Here is an 18,572-nt window from a genome sequence, read left to right as displayed (position 1 = left end):
TCTCAGAATTGCATAGGATGACATTCAGCAAAAGGAAGTGACGAGATATTTCCAAGCCATTTCTCAGTGATCAAAGATGGGTTCTTTTGTATGCAAAGAACTTCCCTTGCCACCCTTAGCATCCCTATATTCCTATGACATTATTTGTTAATCATTTCACAAGGTGAGCAATCTGGTCGGTTGAACCACTTGCTCAGTCAATCCATGTTTTGTTTCAAATCCCAGAGAAGAAGAATCTTCTAAAGATTGCTTTCTAAAGAATATTTCCTCAAGGGAGTATTCTTGACAGCAGTAGTAATTCATCACAGGGAGCTTGCCATCTCCATGCTACTATTGAAAAACTATCTAATGTAAGCAAAATAAAGTTCTGACCACTGGGTCTCTCTCTTCACATAAACTGATTTAAAGCTTGCTCATTTTGTTTGACTTTTTCCTCTGGAATATATATTTGTTGCCACTGTTTTGATTTCTAAGATTTACGAGCTATGGGGAAACTGTAGCCCTCTGGTAGTTGCTGCACTGCTTTAGTAGACAAGATCCCTGACCATTGGCTATTCTTGATGGAGCAATTGGAAACTAATTGAGTAACATCTGGAGGGCTTCAGATTGTCCAACCTTGAGCTAAAAGCTGCCAGGGAGAGCTGTCTCCTTCCATAATTTTGAAAAATAATTTCCTTTTCAATTTGACATCTTCTGGTCTCAAGATAGATTTCTCGTCATGGCATTAACCAATCTTGTGTCTTTACAGCGTTTATTCAGGACACCAGTCTATTTTAATTCCTCCCTCAGAATTGGAAACTACACCTGCTCTATGGCTTCTGGCTGTGAGCCAGTACAAAGTAAGAGATACCTTTTGTTCCTACTCGGTTATGGAGCTTTGCACCAAGGGCCTTGGTTCACAAACAGAATCTTTGAAGGTGAGGAATCCTTGTTCACTTCCTTTCCCCCCGCCCCCTACAGCCTATGTTGCCTGAGCTTCTTCTCCCCATTTGATATCACTGTATATATCAGAGGTCATCAACCTGTGGCTCTGGAGCCACATGTGGCACTTTCATCCCTCTGCTGTGGCTCCCTGTCACCAGTCAGCACCACAATTTTGAGAGGAGCTTCTGGTTAGGGGGAGGGGGAAGCAGGCCGCACTAGGAAGAGACTCTATGGCAAGGGGCGGGTTTTGCTAGTAACTCCATAATTGATAGGGCTTTCGGTTAGGACAGGTAGAGGAAAAAGGATGCCACACTAGGAGGAGGCTCTATGGTGGGGAAACTGGACTTCCAGTCAGCTCCAAAATTGAACAGGGGGCTTCCAGTTAGGACCTTTGTGGTTCTTTAAGTGTTTAAGGTTGCCGATCCCTGGTATTACATATAGTTGATAAACAATTGTCTTTGTGAATCAAGGACTGAAGTACACATTTACCTAAGCAAGTAGAATTCTACTTTCCACTTTATGTGAATTTAGTCAAAATTAAATCATAGCTTGGTATGTGAGCTCACACCCTTTCAACTTTCCACTTGTAGACTCTCTTTAGAGTTTGCTGAAAATAAGGTTGTTAAGCCATGCTGAGCCTTTCCTCCCATTTCTCTAACAAATGGGGTTCAAAGTGGCTAACAAGTTGCATAATCTATTATATAGATCTGTTCAAAACAGGCTCAGAGTTTAAGAATTAAATTTGTGTGGCTTTTAGAAGGGGTAAACAAAAAACAATTAACACTCTCTATTCTCCCTAATGCAGAATTATAGGTAGATGGGACTGTAACAACTTTAAGATATATGGAATAATACAACTCCCAGAATTTCCTAACAGCATGCTATACCGTGTCAATTTCAATACCCGAAATTCTTCAGCCAGTGTGTTGCCTGGGGAATTCTGGGAGTTGAAATACACATATTTTAAAAGTGCCAAGGTTGGGAAACCTGGAAACTTTGGCAAAAACATCTATGATATTTGCTATGATGAGCAGCAAAGATGATAGGGGACTGGAAACTAAAACATATGAAGAACAGTTGCAGGAACTGGGTATGTCTAGTTTAATGAAAACTTGGACTAGGGGAGACATGATATCAGTGTTCCAATATCACATGGGTAGCTACAAAGAAGAGGGAGTCAAACTATTCTCCAAGGCATCTGAGTGTAGAACAAGAAGCAATGGGTGGAAACTAATCAAAAAGAGAAGCAACTTAGAACTGAGGAGAAATTTCCTGACAGTCAGAATAATTAATCAGTGGAACAGCTTGCCTCCACAAGTTGTGAATGCTCCAACACTGAAAGTTTTTAAGAAGATATTGGATAACCATTTGTGGTGTAGGGTTTCCTACCTAGGCAGAGGGGGTGGGACTAGAAGTCCTCCAAGGTCCCTTCCAACTCTGTTATTCTATTCTATTCTATTCTATTATGTCCCCACTTATTCCAAAATACAGTTAGTTTTGTAACCCAAAGTTCATTTCTGCTTCTGATGTCTTGGCTATTTCATCTGTCCAAATGTCAACACTACCCTTGGGATGACCTGAATTTGTTCTTTGTTTCCAGGCAAGGGGACTGGACTTGTCAAGGGTGCGGACATGTGTGGTTGTGGCAGAAGAACGACCCCGAATAGCTCTGACACAATCTTTTTCAAAGCTTTTTAAAGATCTGGGCCTCCATCCCAGGGCTGTCAGCACATCCTTTGGCTGCAGAGTTAACTTGGCTATATGTTTGCAGGTAAGGCTCTCGCTCTCTCTCCTGTTGGCAGAAATTGTAAAAGCATCTCCTTCCGTTCTTTAAGGGAAAACAACCAGGTTTTACTTGAGATGGTTACTATATTTTTTGGAGTATAAGATGCACCGGATTATAAGACGCACCAAGGTTTTGAAGAGGCAATTTTTTTTAAAAAAAGGGGTTTTGCACTCTGCAAACCTCCCCAAAACAGCCTGTTTTTTGCAAAAACGGGCCCATTTTTCTTCCCCAAAAGGCAGGAATAGCCTTCTAGAATGCTCCTGGTGGGTGGGTGAGGGCTCAAAACAAGCAAAAAATGGCCTGTTTTTCGCAAAGATGGCTTCATTTTTTGTCAAGAAAATTGCATGCATAGCCTTTAGGAGGCTTATAGAGTACCCCTGGGGGGTTGGGGGGGGGGATTGAGCAAAAACAGCCCATTTTTCACTCATTTCTGCCCTCCCCAGCCCCCAGGAGCTCTCTGAAAGCTTTCTACAGGCTCTGCATGGCCATTTTGGTGAAGGGGGCGGGGCTTCGGAAGGCAAAAAATACTGAATTCAGTGTATAAGACACACCCAGTTTTTCAGCCTCTTTTTTGAGGGAAAAAGGTGTGTCTTATACTCCGAAAAATACAATAGTTACTTTCTTAATCATTGCAAGTGTAAAAAGATGTTCCTTCTTCATACTACAAGCCTACACCTTTTGGGGTTTTGTTAATGAGTCATAATTCATTTTTATATTACATTTATAACATTTATTCTGTCCTCAGGATGAAAGCAATACAGTAAATACCTGTATAAATTTTCCTTAATTTGTAAGTTGTAAAGCTCATCCCAAATCTTTATGCTTGGTACATCAAAAACATTTTTTATCTTGTCAGTAGAATTAGGACTTGAACATATGTAGTGCCTTAAAATCACTCTAGTGTTACTCAGTTATTGTGGCTAGTGTTAGAAATGTATTAAATGCCCATATCTAAAGTACTAGTCACTATGGTTTTTCAAGTACAACCCAACTGGAAGATTATATTGTTCAGAAGGGGAAAAAATTACAGAATTTAGTATTAATATCATAACTCCTTTCCTTATAACCACAACTGTGATCAGAATCTTGGTTATTAAGCAAAGTGGTGTTACATGTCTGCTTCACTAACTTGACAGAATCCCAGGTCGGAATGCGAGGTGCCTCAAGGTGGAGGGGGGTGGGGGGAATCCTAGAGCCCCAGGCAGGCCATGCCTGAGTGTCCAGAGGTGGGTTCCTACTGGTTCGGACCGGTTTGGCCAAGTAGGTAGTAACTTGGTTCCCCATGCACCCAAACTGTTTAGTTTTTGGCGGCGCCATCTTGATTTTTGGTTTTGTGCATGCACAGAACAATTTCCATTGCAGAAATGTAATTCCCCCCCCCCTTTTCTAATGTTCTAATGTTCTGTGCATGTGTAGATCTTTTTAGGTGTACATGTGCACGAGCGCTGAGTATACATTGGGTGTGCGAGCAAAGTGAGCGTGTTTGCACAAAAACTTTGGTGTTCCGAACCAGCAGTAGCAACCCACCCCTGTGAGTGTCTCTCCATTAAGGACCTAGCAATTCCCCCTATGAAATCCAAGAAGCTGAATGGAAAGGCAGTCGTAGACAGCCTGCAAATCTTGAAAGCAGGACTTTCAGCTCCTGAGTGGAGAAACACTCACCATTGCCTGTTCCAGGCTTTCCAGAGTCTCCCCCTAACCCCAAGGCTCTTAGTCCTCCTTACCTTACAATGCTGCCTTTCCACTCAAGGGAGCTGAAAATGCTGCTTGAATTTTAGCGCCCTCTCATTTAGAGGGACTGGCTGAAAGAGCTCTCTGCAAAAGAATTTCAACTCTTTGTGTGCTTGGATTTTGGTAGGGAGCTCTTTCAGTTAAGTGTCCCATCCTGAGCGCCCCCCACAGTAACATAAGATGGAGTCTTGTTGGCAGGAGGCAACAGCTTGCAACCTGCCCTGCCAGTTATCCATTGCCTTTCTGGGGGAGCTGGTAACTTACAGAAGATTGTAAATGGCAATCAATAGCAATAGCAATAGCAGTTAGACTTATATACCGCTTCATAGGGCTTTCAGCCCTCTCTAAGCGGTTTACAGAGTCAGCATATTGCCCCCAACAACAATCTGGGTCCTCATTTTACCCACCTCGGAAGGATGGAAGGCTGAGTCAACCTTGAGCCGGTGAGATTTGAACCGCCGAACTGCAGATAACAGTCAGCTGAAGTGGCCTGCAGTACTGCACCCTAACCACTGCACCACCTCGAGTGGGGTTCCTGGCGACTGGTGATTGGTGCAAAAGGGTTGCCAAGCACCCTAATCAGAGTCACATGACTGGGGGGGCACAGTTTGCAACGGAAGACCTTTACAGGTCATAAAATAACCTTTCCAAGACCGTCATTACTTCAAACTGATGTTAAATGAATAGTTATAAGTTGAGGATTCCCTGTAATCCTATTTTAGAGAGTAAAAAGCTATTTGCAGTCACAGTACTGGAATAAACTTTATAAACATTTTATTATTATAGTCTTATAAATTAGGCTTGTATTATGTTTTGCACTATGCTGAACTGGAGATGAACCTCATCCATTTCAAATGAAAATTTATTTGGGTGGGAAAACATTACCTTTTCCTGCTGTCTGTTCCAGTTTTTGTTTTCTGATGGTTTCTATCTCCCACTTCATTTTATTTTCACATATTAAGAATGACTTGGATTTTTTTAAAAAAATAGTAATTCCTTAGTATTTACATATATAACTATATCTATCACCTGTTGGAGTTCTTTTCTTTGTAAGTTTAGTTTCCAGTTTCCAACAGTCACATCACTTGGAGATATCACATGACTTGTGATCCTTCTTTGCATAATATGATTTTTTTAAAAAAATATGCGCACCTCTGGGCAACAATTCCCTAAATATTTATTTAGCCAAGGGTGAGGGGATTGTAAAGTGAGCAGACATTTAAATGTTTCCATAGTGTAAAATCGGCCAGATTTTACACTATTTCCCTGAATGCATTCTAAGATTTTATAATCCTCTGACTTTCATAACTAGATTTTCTTTTCCATACTTCTTTTCTTCTATAAAGTTAGATGGCATTGCATTTAGTTCTAAAACTGGCCTCAGAAAAATACCAAAATCATTGCAAAATGGGTCAAGGATACAAACGTGGCCTGACTTACTTAAGTCATACAGTTTATTCTCATTCCAAATTTCATGATAATTTCTGGCATCTTTAACTTGGGTGGGTCATAAAAATGATAAATAAAATGCAGTAAAGAATATTCTAAACTAGCAACATGTATGAATGCATGAATGCATGCATACATACATACAGATATTATACCAGAACACTTACATTGTGGATATAGTATGTTAAGATTTTCATTTGTTAGTGAGAAAGGAGATTGTGCTATGATGCTTGTCAATTATAAACCTCCCAAATTTGAAAATCAGTGACAGCTAAGATGAATTGGCTTTATTAGCTGGTTAGTGGCCTGAACATCTTAAAGCTTAGGAGTTTTAGGTATGAAAATAACATACTATTCATTTTCTATCAGAAATATTAATATTGCACAGTGTATAGAATTTTTGTAGAAATAATATACAACTGAATAATTCCACTACTCACTATAGTTTGTGCCCAAACTATAATAACTTACTAAAGCTGTCAACCGAAACTTTGCAACTTCTGGTCTCTTTGAGGAGTATTAATCATGGCCTAAACTGTTCAAGAGATCATAAGCAGGAGTGGGATTCAGCTGGTTCAGACTGGTTCAGGTGTATCGGTAGTTCTGGCGATCAGTTGGCCCCGCCCATCCATCTCTACACTAGTCTGTCCTATATTTCCTTTGTTTGAAGCCCAGCTAATAGGCGCAACAGAGGGCATTTCCGCACCTCAGCTGTTTTACTCACTGGGACTGCAGTAGAAGGTCAGTTTTTGAGCTGTTTTCAAATGCACTACACGTACACGGAACATGTGTTTGGCGTGTGCCTGTGAGTGCAAAGTGCATGCTCAGCGAACCGGTTGTTACACTGGTCGAATCCCACCGCTGATCATAAGCCTTGGCTGTGAACAGTGTTCTAGATTACAATGATTGTTCCAGATTGATGTGCATTCCAAATGTACACATTAGCCATTCCACATTCAGAAGATACTAAAGTATGCTTACTCTGAAGGATTTCATTAGTTCCACGTAGAACTAATGTTTTAAGAAGTTGAGATAATAGAGGCGGTTTTCCCAGTTTCATTTAATTTCAAATTTCAGGAAAGTAAGCCTCCAGAAATTGTTTTAAACTTTGCTTTAAAAACAGACAAATGTACATTTCCTAAATAATTTTTTTTACATCAGCTGTTCACAATTAGATTACTGTCTTATATGCAGAAGTTAATGGATATCCATACAAAGATATCCTTACCATTTTCCATTTTGATTTTAAAAACATTACATCCTTACATATATTTACTGGCTTGGATTCAAATGAAGCAAAATACATTTATTTTATTTTGAATAAAATATTTTGAATTCAGATTGATTTGCCTTATTAGTTTCAGTAGAATCAAAATACAGCTGATTTTTTGGATTCAATCCATCACACTTCAGCCCTTAGTAAAATATATAATCTAAGAAAAGATTTGATGATATACGAAGATTTGATGATATACAATATTTATAGAGTATACCATTCACAAAAGTCTATAGATCTTTGCCTATTAAAAACTTCATTTTAAACTTGCTAACTTGATCTTTATTTTAATTATTCAGATAGAATTTACTTGTGATCAAGAAGCAGCAAATAATTTATTTATGCACAATTCTGAGAATGTTGCTATTTGCAGACTATTAGCATATTCAAATAATATTTGTCTTTGAATACTTGACTTAAATTCTAGAACAACAGACAATCTGATGTTTTCTAGGTGCATCTTTTCCACAAGAATCAGATCTTAGAAGTTTAGTTCCTGATCTGAATAGTTTCTGGTAGATCAGCTATATCTTTCCTGTGTTCAACTGTGTTTTAATGATAGATCCAGGAACTTCCTGCAAAAAGATCTTTGTTCAATGCAAAACTTTGTATGATGGGAGATCGTGTAATTTCCTTCTTCGAAAATTATTCAATCTTATCTACAGGTAGCCCTCAACATATAACCTCCTGAACCCAACATTTCTGTTGCTAAGCAAAATATTTATTGAGTGAGTTTTGCCCCATTTTATAACCTTTCTTGTTATAGTTATTGAGTGAATCACTGCAGTTGTGAAGTTAGTAACGCAGTTGTTAAGTGAATCACCTTTCCCTTGACTTTACTTGTCAAAAGGTCAGAAAATGTGATCACATGACCTTGGGACACTGCAATTGTCATAATTTTGAGTCTGTTGCCAAGCATCTGAATTTTGATCATGTGACCACGGGGGATGATGCAACAGTTGTGTGAAAAACTATTGTGACTCACTTTTTTCAGTGCTGCTGTAACTTTGAATGGTCACTAAATGAACCATTGTAAGTCGAGGGCTACCTGTATATAGTCCATTCTTGAATAAACATTGCAGGGTTGTGCTGTACATATATTGATTTGGATAGTAGAACTGCAACAAGCAGAAATGGCAAATGTATTGAGGAGAGATGAGCTTGCAAGAGTGGCTCTATTGTGCCCCCACCCAAAAAATTCAAAACAAGATAACTGTCATACCTGGAAGCCATCTTTTACATTGGACATTTTCTACTGTGGGAAAATGAGAAGGGGGATTATATGGAGTATGGGTGATATATATTCTAAATAACATTCTTTTCTCAGAGAGTTAAGGACATCTTGCACCTGGAGTGGCGTGACTGGGTGACATCTTCAATTGGGATGGGGCCTGATTGGACCATGTGATGGACATGTGGGTGCTGGGGCAGGGATGTGAACTTTCTTTTGGGTGGGGAAAACCTGGAAGTTTTCAGATTCGGGTTTTTCCAGATGTGCCAATATGACATCTCTATTAAAATGGAACATTGAGGAAGTCTTCTTTCATTAGGGGTGTTACTTGGAACCCTGACATTAACCTGAATCTGACAATAACATTTAGAAGTGTCTCAGTAGATGCCTCCCTAATTTGCTGACATATAAAGAGAAGGAGGAGGAGATACAGCACAATCAGACTTGCAAGATTTTGTTACAATAAAAGTAGTCTCAGACTCCCCATGGAGCTGATTTTATGCTCTAGTAGTCTGCCTTCCCTTACAATGAAGCAAAGGATATGAGTGTACCATTTTTGCCCTTAGGAAGTAGCATCCTTATAAATGAAATTTCTTAGCAAATTTATGCTTCAGTTCGGGGAACAGAGAACTTCCTGGCTCCATTTCATTCATAGAGGCAAACTTGTGTGTGACGGAAGGCAGGTGGTCATGATAGAATTATCCATTGAAAAGTAGGAGCTGAGCGTTCCTTTCAAGATGGATGACTTGTTCCTTCCTGTACACCCAGATGTGCTTTTCAGGCTTAACAAAGGAGTGTTCCATTGCGTTTTAATCTTTTGAAAAATGTAATGGCGATTATCAAAATGTGAAGGTATAGTATGGCACCGTTTCATCTGAAAAGTAGAGTTTCACACAAGGCTCTCAAACAATACTATTTATAATGTTTCTTAAATTGCTGAACTTTTGTTTGTTAAAAATTGGAAAGTCTACATATGTCTGTCTCTCCTGTTTGCTCTATTAAAATGGCACTTCCATCTTATTTTCGTTTCTAGATCTTTAAATAATAAAACGTATAGTTTATAAAATCCTTATATTGGACATGGGTTTTTTTCCCCTTTTATTTCATTATGCTCATTGTGCATAATTCTCTTTATTTTCCTCTCAACTTCCATTTCTTTTTCAATTATTATTATCTTCATAATTGTTTTTTTTCATGTGTTACTGTCTCTCCTTCTCCCCCATCTCCCCCTATTCCTGCTGCTGTAGCCGCACGGGCTGGGGAAACTGGGCGAGCAGGTAGGGAATTTACCTGATCCGTAAAATATCCACATGGCAATGGACAGACTAGACGGAATCCGGAAAACTTTAAGTGGGGATGTACACATGTTTGATGTGTACACGTGGTTCAGTGTGATTCAGTGCAATAGCCAGAATTGGCCAGGAAATGTCAAGGAAATAAAATTCTGTGCAAAGAAATGAAATAATTAATAGCTGTTATCCAGATATAGTCTTCATCCAAAGTCAATCAACACTTCATCACATACTTGGGAATGTGTCCAAAAAAACAACACCCAGATATGATGACCCTACAAATGGAAACAATTGAACTTTATAAACTGCTTCTGGTCAATCGTGAAAACAGTTCCTAGTGTAATACAGGTAATCTCGACTTAACAACAGTTCATTTAGTGACAGTTCAACATTACAAGGGCACTGTATGTGACTTATCACTGTTTTTCACAGTGACGACCTTTGAAGCATCTCCATCATCTTGTGATCAAAATTCAGGTGCTTGGCAATTGGTTCGTATTTATGACCATTGCTGTGTCCCAGGGTCATCAGTCAACCGGATTACTAACTTATCAACTGCCGTGATTTATTTAGCCACTGTGGCAAGAAAGGTTGTAAAATGAGGCAAAACTCACTTAAGTGTCTCATTTAGCAACAAAAAGTTTGGGTTTAGTTGTGGTTGTAAGTTGAGGACTACCTGTATTTATAGCGTGCTTCTCTCTCCCACTCTTCCTCTTTGTTAATAATGGTAATGGGCTTCTCCACTCTGAGTACTAGTCTGTTAGTTTGCAGCTGAATATATTAGTACACTGAGAGCTGTGCTGTAACTCTGGATGCCAACACAAGAATATAACGTGTTGACATTATGCTAAGTTGCCTAGTGATGCCCTCCTATAATTTTCTCTTGCCCTCCTTTCCCTTCTCTTGGTGATGGGATTCTGGTCAATGTTTAGTACATTTTTTAGATGCCTCCTGTTTTCCTTAGGATAGAACCTGATTTTGTTTTTTAAAAAGGGGTGCCAAGAAATAAAGTGCCAAAGAACAGCCCCAAAACTCAAGAATCCAAGTTCAATATCCATTCTTCTTCAACATTGTGTCGGCCTACTTTATTTTTGTAGATGTCCTGTAGACATCTACAAAACATTTGTAGATAGTTTATCATTTCTTTATTGCCCAGGAGTTCAAGGCAGTACATATAACATCCTCTCCAATTTTCCCCCACCATAGCAATTGAGCTGACATATCCAGATTTAGGAGTTTCCATCAACAGAATATATACTGTAAAATGAACCAATAAGAATGTGCCTTTCCTTAAATGCACATTTTTGGCCAGTTGCACAGGGCAAGTTGGGCACTTTAAGTCTTAAAGCCTCTCCAGACATGTGAAGTGACTTTGCACTGCGAGTGTTGCAATAGACCTGAAGGTGGTTAGAAAGCAATGTGGTTTAATGCATTTGGTTTCTAATCCAAATAATCTGTCCTGCATTGTATTGTATTTAGCTCAGATCAACATGCTTTTAGTTTTTCTTTTTAATTGCACTGAGGTGCAAGTTTCTCTTAGGCTACTTCACATGATATACTAAGCCAGTTTATTCATTTAGCATTCAGTGTAAATTCAGCCTGTGTAACTTGTAAATCATGTTTTTGGCTTGCGTGATCCCAAGCAACAAACAATGGTTCAATGTAGTGTGTGAACCTATTCTTCGCATAGAAAGAAGTCTTCTGTAAAGACCGTACACATGGGTTCATAGAGAGAATTACTGCATTGCGGGTGAAATGGCCACAAACAAATTAGGCGGCTGTTTTTTAAAAAAATATAATATGTTTTAAAGTAATAGAATAACTGGTTGTGCTTCCTCAATTTCTATATGTAGGTATCAAATATCTTGCTTTAGAACATTTTCAACTTTACATAAAGCTCTTTGCATCTGTGTCTCAGGAAATTTAATCTTGAACCTTTGCAGGCTGTGTTGTTCTCAGCCAATTCTGTTTCTTTAGAATTTGCCAAACCTGGACACCATTCTTTTTTTCCCACTAGTTGATATTCCGGCGTTGCCCAGGTATTTATTTATGGGGGGAAAATGTCTGGACCAAACATAATTTCCAATGTTGGATTTTTCCCCTTACCAGAGGGAGCCCCTTTGTGGAGTACTGTGAAGCCATTACTGTGGCAACTCCACTGCGCTATATAGTAGAAGCCATTTTAAGGCAGTACAGTAGAAGCCATTTTAAGGCACAATAGGCTGTATCTTAACAGAACAGTGTTAGGGGTGTCTTATGCCCCCACAGTATTTTTTTCCAGAGAGTAAGTAATCTGTGTACCAAGCTTGGTTGAAATTGCTCAAGGTTTCCAGAGTTATGCTGGAACACACAGACACAGACACAGACACAGACACAGACACAGACACAGACACAGACAGACAGACAGACAGACAGACAGACAGACAGACAGACAGATAGAGGCTCATTTTCAGGAAGGTGAGCAACTAGAAAGGATGTCTCCAATGAAGAAGCCAAGAAAGAGATTATAAAATCTCCACATACATACACATACGTACTAATATGTTCCTTGTTCTTTTTTACCATGACAATATAATGGATTTGCTGTTTTAAAATTGTAACAATAATTAAAATGTAGAAACAAAAACAACCTATTATTTCAGAAGCTAACTGAAAGATGTTTTTTTTTTACAGGGAACATCTGGGCCAGACCCAACCACTGTGTATGTTGACATGAGGGCTCTCAGACATGACAGGTATAAGTTTTACTTTAATTTTGCAAAATTCACACTAGAAGGTGAGGAACATTACTATGTGTTATTCCCATAAGTGTAAAAGGCATATTTTTAAAAAAATATAACAAAAGAAAGGAATGCAGTTACCTGAAAGAACTGAATTTTCAGATGGCGTTTTTCATTATTAAATTAAAAGCACATTGGTTCATCATAGTCCATAATTCGTAAGTAACTGTCCAAATTTGAGGGGATAGAGAGTATCATTCTGGGGATAGTTAATAGACTAAGAGAAGATTCTACCCCTCCCTGTCGTATTCTTGCTACTTTCTCTCCCCCCACTTTTAATCTCTCAATGATATTTTTTTAGTATAAATGTTATCACTATTTTATCTTTGTAATATTTTTGGTTTTAATATTCGCAAGTGCTGAGAGATGTCTCCAGCTAAAATGTGCAGCACATAAAGCCAATTAATAAATACATATTCCTACCTTCTTTCTTCCTATATCTATGAGCATCCCAGAGTATGGCCAGTGCCACTTACAGCTGCTTCTTAGCCTGTCTTATAGTCCTAGCAAATGCAAATTCTACTGTTGGGATGACATTTGCAGCAACAGGTGCAGTAACAGTTGTTGAAATTGTAGCCTTCATTTTCATGTGTACCTCTGACCAATACGTGGTGAGGTAAGAGGAGAGATTTGGAACTTGGATGAATAAACCTTTTGTGGATGAATATACTTTTTAAAAACAAAAATGCACTCTTCCATGTGATTATGTTTGCCTGTAGAACCTAAATAGGAGTCATTTGAGGGACCTTATTAAAAGAACAAAACAACTTTTGATGGTCTCTTGCTTTTCTGTACAGAATTAATTGGAGGGTTTAGCTGTATGCTCTGATCTCATTGGAAAATTACCACTGGTTTGAAGCCAAGTGGATACGGTTGAGAGAAAGGCTTAGAATGGGATTCAAAGGGGAAAGGGGCCAGAATACAGGAGGAAAATGGCTATTCCTGATTAATGAGAAATGCTACCTGGGCACTGGTTTGCTCCCAAAAGCATTTGGATCCAAAACACTACACAACAGTTCTATATTTGTTTTTTGGTTTTTTTTGGGGGGGGGGGAGGGTTACATTTGTAAATTTATATTAGTACATTTCTTGATTGTTCTCAGAAATGTGGGTCCATCTCTTCTTAACCTCTGTTCTGCAAATCTCTCAGGCCAGTGTCGAACGCAGTCTCAGGTGGTACAATGAAATGGGCACTGAATTCAATCCCAGTTGAAACACAAAGCTCGGGAACTTGAGCGTGAGGAGCACCATCTCTTCAACCTAGTTGCTGTTTGTAACCTCCTACATAACAATCTTTAGCTTTGTAGGGAAAGCATGCTATGTAATTATTTAATAAATAGTTATTAAAACCAATATTATTTTTCAAAGGAATTGCGGGGATGTCAAAGAAAAGTCAATGTTCAGATTGACCTGTTTGGGAAACTGCTGCTTTGAAGGAGTATATAAATATAAATTACTCCTTTTATTCCTCTTTTTCTGGCTCCGGTGTACAAAAGCTACATATTCTACAAGGTCAGGAAGCAATTTCACATAGATTAATAGTCTATCCTGGCAAAAGAATTGAGCAGCTCTAGATGCAGCTGAGGTACAGTGAAAAAATATCAGCAGCAACAACTGTTCTTTGTGCTATTCAAGTGTTGTGTTCTCTTAGGTCTAACCCTTCCTTGACCTGCTCTGTCCAGGACGCCCATTTTCCCCTGTCCCTGAACCTCCGTGTGGGGCCTGCACTTAACTCGCATCCAAAATGGGCCGCATGGAGACTCCGGGGAGGGGAGAGGCCAGCCAGGGGTGGGATTTGGAGGTTCTCTGAACCAGCCATAATGTTAGCTATGGATTCTCCCGAACCCGAACAAACCTGTAGTAGCCCATCCCTGGCAAAAATTAAATATATTAAACAAATTTTAATGTAATGCTGTTGGTATTCTTCCCAGTGTATTTAATAATGCCCTCTTCCCTCTTTAGGAATAACAATTTAGTGCAATATTTTAACTATCCTGAGTTTCTCTGACTGAGGAATCCACATAGCCCAGTGTTTTTCTATCTTGTTAACTTAAAAATCTGTTGATCATTCTGGGGGCTGAAGTTGACATGTCTTAAAAGTCGCCAAAGTTGAGAAACATTGAATTAGCAATTCATGACAATTTCTCAAAATCTCAGCTTGAAAAGAAAGCAATTTTGCTTGGCTTGTTAAGGTTTTTAAAACAGGTTTTTTTATTGCATGCACATAAAAAGAGGACATACTCTAAATTATGTGGTTTTCTGTTCCCTATTGACTTTTTGCACCCATAGACACCACAGGCAACCATTTTTTCAATCTTTTGCTAACTGCCTGAGTGGGATCTGACAAAGATCTGATAAATGAGAGATGCCCAGAAGGACCTCTGTAATTCTGAATGTAATCTGATGTTGAAGGCTTTCTAGGAGACCTACTTAGAAAGAAGCAAGGACAACGAACTATGCCAAGGGTTAGCAACTCCTGGCTCTGGAGCCGCATGTGGCTCTTTTATCCTTCTGCTGCGGCTCCCTGTCGCCGGTTAGCTTCACAATTGTTAGGGCTTTTGGTTAGAACAGGTAAAGGGAAAAGGACACTGTGCTAAGAGGAGACTCTGTGGTGGGGGAAGTAGATTTCTGGTCAGCTCCAGAATTGAACGAGGGGCCTCTAGTTAGGACCTTTGTGGCTCTTTGAGGGTTTAAGGTTGCCGACCCCTGAACTAAGCTAACCCAGAAGTCCTAGAGACTGAACACAGATTGTCTCAGAACAAAAGGATGAAAGAATTTGAATGCACACACATGCAAACACACATAATGGGAAGCTGTCTCTGGGCACAATGGTCTTACCAATTCTGTTTCCTGCTAGTTAAATTGGCCTGCTTTACATTTAAATAACACCCTTAATCACAATACAAGGTTGTTGGGCTATGCACAGGTTGGGATTTCAGTCAGTGCATCCTGACTTGAAAGTAATTCAAGTTGTGTCCAGTAGCCCTGTCCAGTAAGCAGGAAAGGGACTGTAGTTTTGTTTTGTTTTTAAGCTGGATCTTCCCTTTAGCAAATAGAAAGCAATTGGGCAAACTAACACTGAAATTCATGTACTTAAGAGGTGTAATTGTATGTACATATGGTATTGCAGTTTTTGTTCATTCATAATCCTTTTTTTTTTAATTTTCAGAGTGCGTTTAGTAGAAAGAGGATCTCCCCATAGTTTGCCTCTCATGGAATCAGGAAAGGTAAAAATATATAAATTCTTAACCATCTGAATGGAGTGATTAAACAAATATTTTAAGGGAGTTATATGCATGCAGATATATGATTATTTACACCGAGAACGTGCAGAGCCATGCATATTATTAAGTTCTAGAAATTTAGGATTCTGAAATGAGTGAATTCATTATGGTTTCTTGCTATCTTTTATTTTTAAATAAATAAATAAATAAAAATGTTTTCTCGCTATTAAAGATCAATATCTCCAGTTATTCGATGGTGTCTCAAGTATACCTTTAGTCTTCCCGGGGTTAAATCTAAACCACCTGGACTTCCTCAAGTTGGCAAAAATCATTTATATCAAAGCTTTTCATCCATCTGTATCAATATTATCTGTATCACATGTGGTCAAACTGGTCTGAAGGACACATGCAAGAGCCAAGACCCAAGGTGGCGCAGTGGTTAAATGCAGCACTGCAGGCTACTGCTAGATCAGCAGGTCAGCGGTTCAAATCTCACCGGCTCAGGGTTGACTCAGCCTTCCATCCTTCCGAGGTGGGTAAAATGAGGACCCAGATTGTTGGGGGCAATATGCTGACTCTCTGTAAACCGCTTAGAGAGGCCTGAAAGGCCTATGAAGCGGTATATAAGTCTACTGCTATTGCTATATGCAACTCCGGAGGTTTAATATATCCTGCTTTTCTTTACCTATTGTCTCACAAAGAAAGAGAATGCCCATTTTTCTCAACTCTCCATGGTAGAAAAGCTGAATGAAACTGTGCGAATGAGATGAAATGTATGAATGAGAGGAAGGAAACTTTGCAACTGGGAAGAAATGTGAATGAAATGATATAGGGGGAAATGTGAGAATGCAGTTCAATAGTTATGTAGGGTGTGGAAGAAAGAAAGAAAGATGCTATGTAATCTTCCTGATACATTGCAATGGATGTGTGTGTGAGTGAGAGAAAATATATGGAAAACAGATTGATTGGATGATTAGGAATTAACAGAGGATTTGGGATTTGGAGCTGAGTTCCATGATTCTCCTCACTATCGCCTCACATTTTGGAAAGATCGTGCATCTGAGCTCCATAAGGCTCCTCTCTGGTCTATGCTAATTGGCAATAATTCCTGAGGGAACTCATTGTAAGTAATTGTATCTATTTCCTTATATATGCAGAATACGTGCTTACCATATGTTTTCCAGACCATTAGCACTGCTGGTGGTCATAATTTTGGGCACAAGTGAAAACACCAAGACCGATGAGTCATCCTCCTTAGTGAAGAGCTAATTCACAATAATGAATTTAAAAAGCTTGAGTATGGTGTCACTTTCCTTGAGGAAGTTGCACCTAACTTTCCTTTTGGGAAGCCTGCTGCGTTTCTTAAAGTCTTCAGAAACGAGGCAGGGAAGTTTTGTTGTTGCGTGAAACAACCTGGCTCTTGACAAAATATGACTCATTTTGTCTTTCAATAGATCCTCCCCGGCGTTCGTATCATTATTGCTAATCCAGAAACAAAGGGTCCCCTTGGTGACTCTCATCTTGGAGAGGTAAGTCCCACACTGTGCCAAGGTCAGGGCTGAATGAGAGGACTTGATTACAGGTCAACTCCTTTTTCTCATATCATTATTTGGGCAGCCTAATCTAGCAGGTGTTATAGCGCACAGCTTAATGAATATGTGTGAATTAATGATAGGCAGTTTCTACTTTGCATTGTCATAGTTAAGAGTCATTATTATTTTTTCTAAGATTATTCCTTCTCTTTCTTTCTATTTTGGCTATATTTAATCAGATGGTACTCCAGGAAAACACTTGCTGTACATGCAGCTCATAGTTGCAGATGAATGCATGATTTTTGACAGTACTCACCCACTGCAACCATGGGTGGATTCCAGTAGTCACTACTGCTGGTTTGCTTGTGGGTGCGCTGCGCGCTTGATGTGCACTGCATGTGCAGTGCAATAAAAATTGTTCTGTGCATGCGCAGAAACAAAAAACAAGATGGCGGCACCTACCCCACCATCCAGTTCAGGGACGTAGCAAGCCTGGGTCGCTGCCAGTTGCAGCGATCCAGGCTGCCAAACCACTACCAGTTCAGCCGAACCAGTCTGAACTGGTAGGAACCCACCACTGACTGCAATGGTTGTTGTTGGTTAGCTGTTTTTACAGCTGCTTTTTAAAAAAAGTTCTGCCTGAATTCATGTGATATGTTGGGGGAGGGAGGGGAAATGCCAAATTTTGCAAGATGTGTTAATCTTGAGAAACCATAACATAATTGGGATCCACATTAAAGGCTACTAGTGATTCTTAAACCTTAACTTATCTGAAAGTAAACTGGTGTTCCTTTTAGTGAAGGCCTCTCATGGAAAGACCAAAGGTTTAAAACCTTTTGAAGCAAAAGACGCTTTCCTGCAATTAAAACATATTTGTTCCTGTTTCACATAGATATGGGTTCACAGTGCCCACAACGCCAGCGGATATTTTACAATCTATGGTGATGAATCCCTACAATCAGATCATTTTAACTCAAGACTGAGTTTTGGAGACACACAAACTATCTGGGCACGGACTGGCTACCTGGGATTCCTGAGGAGAACAGAACTTACCGATGCAAATGGGGGTAGGCTCTTTGGTTAAGTTTTGAAAATGAGGTACCCAGCACAGCTTTTGGGGAGTGGCACATAGTTGCAGTACATTATGCAATATTTTCTCAGCAGTTCTATTGTTTACATCAACTAATGCAACCATGCCTGGACTGTAGAAAGGATGAGACGGATGATATGCTTTGGCTAGAAGGAGTTACTTTACACAGACCTTCTTTTGCAGGGGTGTCAAACTCAAGGCCCACGGGCTGGATGTGGGAGGGAGCCAACCTGGAAATAGCAAAGGATTGGCCCACA

The 18,572-nt window shown here is 39.4% G+C and overlaps 1 protein-coding gene across 4 annotated transcripts in view; it reads left to right on the top strand.

The window, feature by feature from the left end:
- DIP2C (DIP2 acetate--CoA ligase C (putative)) overlaps nt 1-18,572 on the top strand; it is a 361,956-nt gene that overhangs the window by 337,860 nt on the left and 5,524 nt on the right. For all 4 annotated transcript variants that reach the window (XM_087712511.1, XM_014061648.2, XM_014061647.2 and 1 more), the window contains 6 exons: nt 749-917; nt 2,525-2,695; nt 12,363-12,424; nt 15,639-15,696; nt 17,148-17,222; nt 18,118-18,292. In XM_087712511.1, coding sequence (XP_087568637.1) covers nt 749-917; nt 2,525-2,695; nt 12,363-12,424; nt 15,639-15,696; nt 17,148-17,222; nt 18,118-18,292 — 710 coding nt within the window. The remainder of the gene's footprint in view (nt 1-748; nt 918-2,524; nt 2,696-12,362; nt 12,425-15,638; nt 15,697-17,147; nt 17,223-18,117; nt 18,293-18,572) is intronic.

The sequence above is a fragment of the Thamnophis sirtalis genome, unplaced genomic scaffold, assembly GCF_051295495.1.
Source record: "Thamnophis sirtalis isolate CommonGarterSnake01/CBP01778 unplaced genomic scaffold, rThaSir2_p1.2 scaffold_4, whole genome shotgun sequence".
In the NCBI taxonomy this organism is placed as follows: domain Eukaryota; kingdom Metazoa; phylum Chordata; class Lepidosauria; order Squamata; family Natricidae; genus Thamnophis; species Thamnophis sirtalis.
The sequence above is the reverse complement of the archived record's forward strand: the minus strand, read 5'-3'. Positions and strand labels throughout refer to the sequence as shown.